Genomic DNA, 13,510 nt, shown 5'->3' on the forward strand with positions numbered 1-13,510 from the left:
ACAGTGTGTATGCACCATTAGGCCTATACATGTATGCTGCTTTTTAACTGTTTTACAGCTATTTAATCTTACCTATTGTTACTTTTAAATGCTATCTTGTATTTAATCCGCTAAGTAATTGATTACTGTTTACAGGCCTTGAGGCCACTGGTGCGCTGTTTATCTTTGTATTACTATATCCCTATGGTGGAGACGGACTCTCACAATTGTTCAGCTGCCTGGAAGAACACCCACAGTAGCGCCTGATTGGTTTGTTATCTTGCAATAATTACCCCCTCTACATATTTCATGAAAAGGTCACAGGATATTTGCTAATACAATATTAGGATACTCATCTGATCAAACAATTCTGAGAGTTGTAGATTAGAGGCTGGTGAGAGGCAAATTACAGATTCTTTTGATTAATGGTACCGCATCTAAAATATACAAAAATCACATTTCAAATAACCAATATTCAATATACTGGGGCTGATTTTGAGATGAAAGCAAAAAAAAAAAAAAAAAGTATCTCTGTATCTATGCTGCAATGCAAGGGGTGCAAATACATTTATTATTTTTGCATGCAGGGTAAATACTGGCGGTTTTTGCATGCAGCCCACAAATGCTGGACAGCTTTACACTGCCATTTAGATTTGAGCTTGGACACACCCCACTCAAATCTACCTACACATGCAACACTGTTTTGCCCAGGTACAAAGTTATTTGCTCTTTTTTATTTTGCTCTTTTCTTGTTCAATGCTTCCAGCAATCAGAAATCTCTGCAAACATCCGCCCGTATTCAGAGTTGGCCACCCCCTCCCTCCACTTGAGAAGGCAGCAGTCATCCCTATGATCTACATGTGCACCAGCACTATCCTTAGTGCAGGAGTTCCGACAGAAGTCAGATCTCCGCATACACTCACTACAGAGATCTCTGTCTACACACCCAGGGGACGCTTAGCTCGTGTCGCACAGTAACGCTCAATCGTCTGCAATGGAGTTGCAATCGGGGTGTGTATAACTCTAAAAATGCGAGATGCATACGCATTCAGAAAGGTGTGCAACCCTGAATCAGGATCTTAGCGTTTGTGCCGGTAAGTATTCCGCAAAGAGAAGTTTAATCAAACGCCTGCAACTGGCTGATATTACTACTATTTATTTGCAGTACATATTTGGTTAAAAAAAACACATATTTACAGGTTTAAAAAGACAAAAATCTTGCACACATTCATCTATACCGAATGCTGGGTCTATCACGACTTGCCATGAAAACATCACTCATCTTCGACTATGTTTAACTTCTTCATTGTCCGCCATCGATCTTTTAGCATGACTCCTGTGCGGTTGTTGAATTTATAATGAACAAGTATTTTACGCCACTGGCCTACTCCGTATTTTTTCACTCCTTTTTTCAATAGTCTATCTTCTTCCCATGTCCATGGCTAAAGAAAATAAATATCAACATTTGTATGTGCAAATCTGTAAAGCATTGGATTACATCAAAGCCAAAACAGAAATGGAAAATGATGTACGTTAAAAGAAACATGTAGCCTGCAAGAAACACGGACAAAAAAATGCAAATTACAATGGGATTGATTTTGGGAGAATGAAATTAGCATTCTTGTAACAATTAAAGGGCCTATGTATCAAGCCGTCTTTTACCTAAACTTATACAGAAACTGCAGTTTTCATAACATGCAGCCATTTGGTTGTGTGTACACACTATAAGATGTGAATATATCTATGAAAGACATTATTCACTGATATATTGTGTGTACACACGTGCAGATGGACTGTACAATATATTGTTCGTCAGCTGTACAATTGATAGATCGTCTAGTGTGTACCCGGCGTAACCGTTCTTTCAAGATTTATATTATACTTGTCAAATATAGGGCGGAATTCAATTGTTTCCATTCCCCTTCGTGTCCGACGGAGCTATTCAATTGTTGCTCCTATTGGGCACGATCAGCTGCCGGCGCACAATTTCAGCTCGCACTGAAATGGGCGAAAAGTGACCCGTTTGGGCGCCCAAACGGCACTTTTCGCGATCACACCCAGCACTTTGGTCGGGGGTAGCTGTTTTACGTGGCTAAACCCGACCTCTATGGACGCTATAATCAGCAACTGAATAGCGCCCCGTGATCTCCCGTCACTTTAGACCGGAGATCCGGCGCGCTAAAACAATTGAATTCTGCCCATAGATATTAAAATGAATGGGGACTTTTTTTTTTATAGGAATTCACTTACTAGTGTCTTGCTTGCATCTCTCACAATACAGTGTCCAGCCATTGCTTCCTTTCTCTTACCCATACACTCTACATCTTCTCAGTGTAATAATGCTCTAACAATACAATATCTGTGGGGGCATGGCCTAGGGCAAGGGATATGTTTGAAAGCATTGAATATTTACATATATATCCCACAGGGTGTAGAATGTTAATGCACAACTATAACAAATTCACTGGAATATACATTTTATTTAATTATATAAGTGGAAATATAGCTCATTGGTCAATAACGCATAATTGCTTAAACAATATTCACATAGTTAAAGCCATACTTATCATAACTCCATCGTCTTGGTTCCTATGATGAAACACAATCCTGTACTCATGAAAAGTCCCTACATGCAGAATTAAATTGCATGTAATGCCTTATTTAATTCTTAAATTAACAGTTCCTTAAGTCATAAATAGCCATAAACATTCCAAAGAGCCAGTTCAGAAGATTTTGTTTTAAATCATTTCATATAAAATTTGTGGATATTTTAATCTTAAATTAGAAATATATGGTTCATTTTCTATATGTATATTCTGTATTATTAGAATTCCTTACTAGAACATAATGAATCAAGATATTGCACTGATTGGAGAAACGCTTCAGTGGACTCCTAATACAAATCATAGGATTTTATTTCACAAGAAAGTATTCTCATATAGGTAGATAGGTATAAGATATCCACAGCTAGATAGCCGCAACTCACAGGCTAATACATTTGGCCCTAGAGCCTACAATTACCAATAACTAGATACTACATTTTTCATATTAATTATATTTATCCAATTACTATTATTCATCCCTTGTCGGCACTACACATTTTCATGTAGCAAAAGAGGTTAATTTAAAATACAGACAGAATTACAGTTAGACAATGAAGTCTGTAGACATAATTTCTCGATAGAACCAGTTACAAATGGACGTGTCCTTTTCATTGACATTTACCAAGTTCTTGGCAACAAATGTCCTATTTACAAATGCTTAAACTACAAAATTGTACATACAACAGTTTTATTATACTCGTCTATGGCGCTTCGACCATTTACATTGGATTGTCTTAGCAAAGGGACAGATAGAAACATAATTAAAAAGGAAAAAAGAAAAAACAAAATATGTAGTATAATATGCCACATACAAGCATCTCACAACACAAGTTATATTTCTGATTTGTAGAAATGAACCACGATAATATGAGCTCATGTATAAAATAAAAAGTGTCCACATTGATAGGACTTAGTAGTAAATGGCATTCCCTGGCACGTAAGAGTGTTAGTCACGGCAAGAGAGATCACGTCATTATGCCCGCAGTATGAGCTTGTACCAGGAATGTGCACTGCACAGAAATGACAATGCTTCTTTGTGATTTCTTAATGGGTGGCATGCAAAGTGTTCACCCTATCACTGGCAGCAAGGCCAAGAGTTTGGGGCCCTGCAGCTGTATGTGCTGTAACGATCACTGCCTGTATTCAATAGGAGTGGTTTTAGGTCACAAACACCACAAAAGTAAAACAAATCCATGCAGTAAATGTCTAAATGACATCACATTTTTAAAATCAGCCAGAAATCTTTGTTAAAAACGAGTAACTTCCATAAAAACTTATAGGAAACATATTCAATATTATCTTACACATGCATGCAATAAAGTAATGGTAGACGTTAGCAAATTGTGTTTCCTGATAATTCCGTTTCTTCCCAGTACCTCATGGCAGCCCTTCAAAAGGGTTAAGTCCCTTCTAATTTAGGTAGAGACAAATACAGTATATATTCTAAACAGAGCCCTGTATCTCCTTCCTTGCCACTGTATCTTTCCCAAGCGTTCTCTGAACATTATAACATATAAATAACATAGGTTGGAAACCTGGGTTACCATGGAGTACTCTGAAGAAAATAAATTATCAATAAGAAAAGAATTGTCATTTACTACTTCAGCACTTCATGGCAGCTGTTAATATGTTGAATAATCAGTTTTTGCAAAGCCAATTTAGCCTGTATGGAAACACTTCTGGCTGGATTCAGTTGGACTCGATACCTTACCGTGTGAGAATAAGGGTTGTAGGCTCTGACTTTTACTTGCCCTCACTAATGTATACGCTCAGATGTTTCCCCAGTAACTGCTGTTGAATGCTTTTCATACAGCTCTCAGATCCACTACATGTCTATGGAGTTTTCACTCTGTTAGTCCCTTGGGTTACCTTTGTGAGGAACAGAACTTCCCAGCCTCTGCTGTCATTATTATCCATTCTGGACCTGTGTGTGGCATACTCTGTATCTTATCACCACTAGAGACTTCTCAGCCTGTTACCCCACAAAGTTACCAAATCTAGCTGAAGACATCACATATCCCAAATTGCCTAGGTAACTACTCATGGTGGAAGAGATCATTCCCAACAGCTGAAGCCCTCTCCTCACTGATATCCAATGGTGGACCTGCACCTAATGCACCAAGTGAAGAATTTTGAGACCATTCTACTCCAAGTTACTTGTTCTGTGTGGTATTTATTTGCACCCTGAGGAAGTGTATTTGCTGTGAGGGAACAAGTTGACTTTTTGTCCTGTTCACAATACAGCCATATTTATATAATATCACCTGTATTTTCTACTGCATGCTCTGCTTATTCTATAACCAGTATGTCATCTAGACATGGCTATATCTTGACCCCCTGCTTCCTTAACTCTGCTATTAATGTCATCAACACTTTTATAAAGGTTCTTGAAGACATTGCAACCCCGACAGGGGAATTGGAAGTGTTATCCTAGAATAAAAAACCTCAGAAGCATCCCATTCTGTACTGCAACTGGTATATGAAAGTAAGCATCTTGCAGATTTATGGATATGAGAAGGTCCCCTTTTGCTGATGGCCAAGAGGATATGAGTCACAGATTCCAATCCACATTAAAAGTCACTGACTAAAAAAATCTTTGGACTTTCTCAGGTCCAGAATAGTGCAAAAAGGACCATAGATCTTTTTTTTGTCAAGGAATAGGCTGCTCTGCAAGGACTCTATTGTTGCTGTGTGATGTAGTTACTCCACTGTATGAAGACATTTGTGGTTACTGATGGAATACACTTTTGTATACATTTACATTTTCTGAGCCCCAAAACAATGTAGGTAGGAAAAAAAGAGAAAGGGGAGAGCAAATGGATGATTGAAAATGTAAGAATCACAATAATATAATAGTCAATACATAGACACATTAAAACAGGAAAAATAAACATATAATAATGGGCAAGTAGAAGAACATATGCGCATATATAAAAAAAATAGCACTTAATGTGTAAAAAAAATAAATTGCCATCTGACAACAGAATCCCAAATAGATTATTATCTGGGCTTGAAGGGGCTAATTATTTATCTTTCACCTTGTGTTGATTACACCACTCGCAGACAAACAGATTGGAATAACTGTGCACACTACGGCAGTTTCTATACATCACTGTTATACACCCTGTGGATACACTCTGTGACGTACTGCAAGAGCTGCATTATTTTAAAAAAACACCTGGCTGACTATTTAGCATTTTAATTTTTTTGTTTTTTTTGTTTTTTATTGTAGGAGTTCCTCATTACTCCTCATATGATTTATTTTAAGAAATGCATTCCAGTTGAACTTAAAGGATTGTTGCAAATTCATTATTACTAAGTTTCTAGATGAAATGCATCAACTATCCAGATTTAGATCATTTATTACTTCACTGACCTATAAGCATTTGATTGTTTTTATTTTGGGAGATTTATTTGTGTCCTGAAGTTATCCTTCTCTTTATTAATAGATCGCATTGGGATTCTGTTGTCAGCTGGCAATTCTTTTTTAGACATATTAAGGGGGGGAATTCAATTAGCCGCGATAACTCATTTTCACGTGTAAAAGTGAATTTCGGGTGGAAATAAATTTGCCATATTCAATTAACTGCCCAGTTAGTCAGTTCTGCATAGGGGTTAACACGTCTTTATCGGGACGCCCCTGAGCAGGTGAAAAGTTGAAGAAAATCCCTATTTTAGGGTAAAATATTTGGGACTTGGTTCAGAACCACTGTGACACCCTCCCCCTAATGATTAATTAGGTACTTAGAAATGTTGTAATTAGCTTAAGTTGGCCAATAATGACATGTCATTTTTGGGGTGAAGTCCTGCAAAGTGCAGAATAATGGGTTAAAAGAGGAGGGACAGGTATATGGGGGAGCTGTATGGAAGGGACAGGTATATGGGTGTGCTGTATGGAAGGGAGACAGGTATATGGGGGAGCTGTATAGATGCGATTTAAACATTGCAGGTGGCAATTACAGATGTTTAACACTTTTTAAACGTGGCTTAAAATGACCCAAAAAATAAACAGACAGGCATTTTTAGACAGCTCTTACAGGGGTATTCAATTTGGAGGGAAAATTTCGGAATCGGCGATAATTTATCGCCGATGACGTAATTTTCGCCAATTTCAATTATCCCCGTATTCACTTTCAAAGACTTTTCGCAGGTTCGAAAAGTCTTTGAAAAAAAACGGGGATAACTTTTCACCACTGAATAGGTGGCGAAAAAAAGTGCAGAATTGGGGTTTAGGGGTGCAGACTTAAAACAAAAAAATAGCCTGCAACCCTGGGAATGTCATTTAAAAATAAACTGTCAAAAAAAGTTAAAAAAAAGAAAAAAATAGGGACACCCCAAAAAAAATATTTAAAAATTGGGGTGAAAAAAAAAAAAAAAATGGAAAAAAAAAGTGTTTAAAAATAGGGAAATAGGTTCAGGGCTATTCTGCAATTATGCGGCGGGTGTTTTCTAGAATAGGCTATTAGCGGCAGGTGCATTTTTGCAGAATTTAAAAAAAATGACTTTAGGGACATAAAAATATGCTAGTACCCATTTTCATGTACCCCAAATTTGATGGGACCACTTAAAAAAAACGAAAAAAATAACCTACATGCTCTTCTGCATCACTTCTTCAATGTCGGACAAAAAACACCTGCCGCGGCTGTTTAAAACCACGACTTTCATTTGCAGGCTAAAACGGGGGTACCCATAGTGATCCCCCATGTTTTGGCAGCTTTAGGGGCGTCCTACAATTTATTCCAGGTAAATCCCGTTTTTCTTCGCCGATCCTATTTCGACGGCTACCGTTTTCGTAGCTTTTTAGTTGAATACGGGGATAAAGCGGGCGCGCGCCCGATACTTTATATCAGGAAAATCAGCACTGTGGAGCGAAAAGTCCAGCACAGACTTTTCGCTCCAAATTGAATACCCCTGTTAATCTACTACAGCATTTCATATGCTGTAGAACACTTGCTTTCTTGATTTTTTCAGTTATTGAAAAATGCTTATAAACAGACATTTGACACACTTTAAGAACCCCAAATAGTTTGCTTTGGGCCACTAACAGACTTCTATACTGTCATCCTATATTAGTTTGCATTTTTTGGGGTACAGGCTGATTTCTTAATTTTCAGCTATACTTAACGCATGTAACACCTGCAAGAATTATCGCCCGAATGCCAGAAGACGACTTTTCAAATTGAATTGGGTGTAAAATGGAAGTGCACACACAGGCGAAAAGTGACAATGGGCGATAGGTACGTTAAGTTAACACGCGTTAACTTATTTAATGTGGATGATTGTATTCCTCCATCAGTGTTAATTTTTTACATATGTTCTTCTACTTGGTCATGATTGTAGGTTTGTCTTTTTTAACAAGCGTGTACGATACCCTGTGTGTATTAACATATGTTTCACTACTATATATCCATGAGGTTTTTTGGTCTATTCACACTACATGCAAGACCTAATGGGAACGCAGCACTGTGATCTTCACATTGGGTTAATTCTCCTGTGCGTCCTGGTCCTTACTCTTGTTTAAAAGGAGTAATTTGACTTGAATAGGAAACTGTTCTGGTTGTGTATATTTATACTCTGGTTTATAACTTTATATTAAATAAATAACAGATAATCTGTAGAAAAAGCATAAAAAAATGTAAAGAAAATAAGCTATATAAAAAATGATCAGCAGGGCAGTATATAATAGAAGATAAAAGCATGTAGCACAAGAGAAAGCTCAAGGCACATCAAATAAGCTAAGTAAGGGGGACACCTAGAGCTGAAAAAACATTATGGACACAATTACAAAATGTAATGTGGAGCTGGTTATTTTTCACAGATTTTTAGATTTTTGTTCTGGTAATTTAGATTAAATCGGAGCACTTCAAAGCACTGAAAGGACCGGCATGTATGCCGCCAAGGTCCTGCGGCAATTCACCAACACTTCCCCCTGTTGCACAGGGTCTTTATTTCATTGTGTTATCCTTTTTAAAGTGTATTTTTCAGCTGTTGGCTGAGGAGCTTCACATATGTAAAGAAAAAAAACAAAAAGAAAAAAAAAAACCCTTTAATTTTAGATCCATAACAGAATTAAGCAGTGATCAGATATCATCTGTGAGAGAAAAATACAATGTAGTAACTACATCTTAAGCTGGGTACACACTAGGTGATTTTTTAAACGATTTGTCGTTTTCTGACATATCGTTCAAATCGTAAAGTGTGTGTGCACTATTCGCGCTCCCGCGTAGTTGTTCGTCGAAATGTTCAGATCGAGCAGCATGTACGGCAGATCTGAAGATGTGACTGACAATCCCATGCATTTGGATGTGGCGGGGGAACGACATATCATGCGGTCGTTCACCAAATCGTATGGTGTGTACGGACCGCATGATATGCCGCCCGTCGCATCTGCCGCCGGCTGGGTACACAGGTCGTCTAATGTGTACCCAGCTTTTAGACCTGCATTAATTAAACATAACACAGGACACAATAATGTTAAAAACAATACCTGTTTTTTCTTGGCCACTCCAGACGTTGTGGGTAATTTATTCTCATCATTGTCATGACTTCTCTTGTCTGTTTCAAGAAGAAAATAACTTAACAGGTGAGTGAAAGAAGAGTAATAAACATTAAATAGATTTCTTTACAAATAATAACAAGAGATATGGTAAGAACTTACCTTTGTTATCTCTGTTTCTACGAAGTCCATAGGGTCCACAGGGTTGACCTTGGGGTATAGGTTGGGAACCAAATCCGGGCACCACGCAGTTAAAGCTTTTAGCTCCCAGGATGCACTGGGTCCACTCTCCCTATAACCCCACCCCCAAGCCAGAGGCACCTCAGTTTGTAAGTAGCCAAAGGCCGGAGGAGGAGAGAAAAAGAGAGAGAAAACTGGAACACTCAATAACCATACTCACAGAAATGGGAGACGGAAAACCGGTGACCAGCCACACAGCCCATATGAAGCCAGGTGCGTCAGGGCGGGCGCCCTGTGGACCCTATGGACTTCGTAGAAACAGAGATAACAAAGGTAAGTTCTTACCATATCTCTTGTTTTCTACTTCAGGGTCCATAGGGGGTCCACAGGGTTGACCTTGGGGATGTCCCAAAGCAGTTCAACCAAGGGTGGGGACGCTCCTGTGCTGAGAGGAGAATCCGTCGCCAAAAAGGAAGCATCCTGAGAGGCAAAGGAAACCAATGCCTAGAACCTTAAAAAGGTGTGGACAGAAGACCACGTGGCCACCTAGTAAGGCAAAACAGCCGAGGCGCCACAGCGAGCCGCACACGAGGGTCACATGGCCCGAGAAAAAACAAGCATCAACAACAGGAAGGCCTACCCATGGGTAGGCCCCTGAGGAAGACCTACGAGGCCATCCAGCCAACATTTGGTTATAGGCCGGCCATCCTTTCCTGTGAAAACCAGAAATCTCAGACCACCAATAAGGAGTCCGATTTCCGTAAGGAACCTGAACGGATCACATAAATCCAAAGAGGCCAGACCACAGTCAATGAGGCCACACCAGCCGAGAGGACTGGGGACAGAATGGCCGTACCATAAGTTCCAGAATAATATGGAACCTGAAAACCACTAAGAAGAAACACAGGGCGAGAGCAACTCACACCCTGACATGATGCCCTCCAGAAGAGGGAGCCACATGAGAACGCTCCCAATTCAGACACTCTCCTGGTTGATATAAACACCCTGAGAGAAAGAGAGAGCCTAAGCAATAGACCATGTAATGGCTATCACAACCAGCGGTTCCATTGACTGTCCCCGGAGGTAACGAAGAACCACTACTTACTCCCAAGGAGTCCCTAGGGAGGACAAATGGAGGCATAATCAAGAAAACACTCCAAAGGATGAACTGGATACCAGAGTGGAGCAATTCCATATCTTAACCATACTGACAGTGTAGAGATCCGCACTGTCAGGAAGACCAGGCCAAGTGTGAAACCCAAGCCAGCCGGAAGGAATGCCAGAATATCTGGAAATCCTGGACACCGGAGGATTGTATCGACAGGTACAATACCATAAGATTTATGGCTGCCACAGTTTGTGGTAGGTCCCAGCAAAAGCTGATCCATGTGCTCTAATCATTCCAACGATGACAAAGCCAGGGAAGCCGTAAGACCACTGTAAGGACACAGTCAAAGACAAACGACCCAGGTCCAAGGCAAAACCAAGAACCCTGAGACAACAGGTCCGGGCAGTGAAGCATCAGGGATGGAGTATCGATGTAGAGACTCCGAAGATCCAAGTACCCCTGACATCTGGGGCAATCAGGAGCCACCAGCAGGAAAGCATCTCCGTCTCGATTGAAAACACTTCCAAAGACCTCGAGGAAGAAGGGAGACCGGAGAACACAGGTACACAAAGTGGAAGGACCACTTCACCGACAAAGAGTCGCTGAAGGTTGCTTCAGAATCCCCAGAGCTGGACTGTAACACCATAGTGTGATAAAGTCAGAAGGCCATGAGGGTCACCTCAGGGGGGCCCCCCCTGCTCACCAGGAGATGAAACCTCTCTTGGGGAAGAGACTAGTCCCCGGGATGCACGTCGTGACGGCTGAGGACTCCCGCTTCCCAATGGAGAGCTCCTGAAATGAACGCTGCCGAGATGGTCGGGAGGAGACCCTCGGACTATGTCCGAATATGTGACATACCTGTCATTGCCACCCAACGAACAGTGTTGCTAAAAAGGAAGCCACTGTCCTGACCCTGTCGGACTGAACCTTTTCAGGTTCACCGGGAAACAAGAGTTATGCCAGAGTAAGTTAATTGACAGGGTGGAATCGACAGACGTCCAACTGCACTGAAAAGGATTCGATCCAGACACTGTCCATAGCAAAGAAAACCCTGGACGAGATGGCCATAGCCACCCGGACAGGGACCGACTTGCCTCCGGAGAGAGCATCATCGTTTGAACAGTTATCCGACAGAAAAAACTCGTTCCATCTGGAGATGAGCCAATTATGGAAAGGCCTGGAATGGAACTGAGCCCATTCCACCATGCATCCCAGAGTGTAAAGACATCTGTCGACTGCGCAGACAACCATGTACTCCTAATGGAAGAGTGGAGATTCCGTCTTACGCCAGAAGAATTCTCAGATTCTGAGAATCCAGCAGGGATCCTAGATGAAGAATACCCAGAGAGGGATGCAGGGAGGACTTTTTCCCCGTTGATTAAACGTCTGCACCCTGAAGAAGCCACAGTCATCCTGACCTGGCCGTAAAGTACCCCGGTGATCCCGCTAAGAGCAGGAGGCCGTCCAGGTACAGGAGCATTGGGATATACTGAACAGAAGAACTGTCAGAAAATCCAAAACGCTGGTAAACCCCTGTGGGGCTGAGGACAGTCCCAACAGGCAGAGCCCGAAAAATTGTAAGTGTTGCTGTGATACAGCAAACCTCAGCCCATGCTGAGGAAAGGTCTCTGTAAGTACCCGTAGGCACGCGTCCTGTATATCCAGTGATACCATAAAGTCCCCAGGTTCCAAACATCGTATGATGGAGCATAGGGATTTCCTCCTGAGCCCAGGTAGCTTTAGGAACTGGTTCAGGGAATTGAGACAGAGAATAGGCCAAAGAGGACCATTCAGCCACCGCACCAGAAAGAAAGCAGAACAACCAGTCCCTCACTGAGATAGTGGGGATGGCCTAATTAGCTCCGCTTACCGCAACAACTGCATAGCTTTCTGGATCTGTAAGGCCCTTGTAAAGAGGCCGCCTGAGCAAAGAGGGCGTACCCTCCTACCCACGTAGCCGCGGCAACTTGACACTAGTACCGGGCGAACTGAGAAAATCGGTATCTCCCAGTTGTAGGCCTGTCCCGTCAGGCTGAAGAGATATCCGTAGGTTCAGAAGCAGGATCGGCTGGCAGTCCAGGCCTGCTCGGTACTGGATATGTCGGCCCTTGTAGATGCCGACAGTCTACGAAGAAACAGACCTTTAGGCTGACCCAGAGGACAAAAAAGACTTAACAGACTTAGTCTGAGGCCTTGTAGTGGGCATAGCTGAAAGCGGTAAACTTGTCGTTAGTAATACTGCCAATGTTACTACAATCTTGTCAAGGTCAGGACCAAACAATATCAACCCTAAAGATGGTATCTGCACCTCTGCATTCCCAGAGCGCAGCCATAGGGTATTACGGAGGATACAGTCGCAGCCGGAACTCTGAAAGTTAGGAGACTGGTATCCAATATAGGCATTTCCACCTATGACAACTGCATATATTACGTGAGCGACCAAATACATTTGAACCCCCGACGTGTTGGAGGGGAAAAAACGTTACAAATGCATCAACCCAATATGCAATAGTATTAACCAACCATGCTATAGCCATGGTAGGATGGGTAACAACTCCTGAAAGCAAGTATACTGATTTCAGGCAGAGTTACCACCTACGGATCCGAAGAATCCGACCACGCAGGAATGGGAGGCGTAGTAACGTCTGTAATCAGACGAGTAACACGCCCATCCACCCCAGGAGGGGCTCGTGATGACCCTCAGGGAATTTGGGACAGGAGGCCAAACACTGTTGTAACACCTCCTATCTGGCAACAGCCAGAGTCCCGCTATGCGATCCACCCGCTAGTCAGCAACAGGGAACCCGAAGGCACGCAATACTGAGGGTGTATGATACAGGTGCAGGTCAACATTCACTCTAACCAGAATGGACCTGCTACCAGCCCTAAAGCAGGGATAATAATACCTGAAATAGGCTTCCCCCCGTGTAAGAGGGAAAGAGCCCCAAACAGTATCCAGTTCACGGCAGAGCCAACTGGGAAGTAACCACAGGGCGTCAACCACGCCAATTAGCGTTTCGTAGAAAACGACATCCACCCAGGGTGGCTGTTGTGGTAATTCCTGCAAGGGGAATGACAGACTATTGTGGCACCAGGGGGAATTCATATACTGCGAAAAACCCCTGCAGGGAGCGGTAGTCTGTG

At 41.8% G+C, this 13,510-nt stretch overlaps 1 protein-coding gene across 1 annotated transcript in view; it reads right to left on the reverse strand.

Moving 5' to 3' along the window:
- Positions 1 to 1,119: 1,119 nt before the first annotated feature.
- The window catches only part of TERF1 (telomeric repeat binding factor 1), a 74,016-nt gene continuing 61,625 nt past the window's right edge, over positions 1,120 to 13,510 (reverse strand). The window contains exons 11-12 of the mRNA XM_088471444.1: positions 9,070 to 9,137; positions 1,120 to 1,421 (exon numbers count right to left, since the gene is read on the reverse strand). Of these exons, the coding sequence (XP_088327570.1) occupies positions 1,254 to 1,421; positions 9,070 to 9,137 (236 nt within the window). The 3' untranslated portion in view covers positions 1,120 to 1,253. The remainder of the gene's footprint in view (positions 1,422 to 9,069; positions 9,138 to 13,510) is intronic.

Source organism: Taudactylus pleione, unplaced genomic scaffold, assembly GCF_031769625.1.
Source record: "Taudactylus pleione unplaced genomic scaffold, aTauple2 ptg000114l, whole genome shotgun sequence".
In the NCBI taxonomy this organism is placed as follows: domain Eukaryota; kingdom Metazoa; phylum Chordata; class Amphibia; order Anura; family Myobatrachidae; genus Taudactylus; species Taudactylus pleione.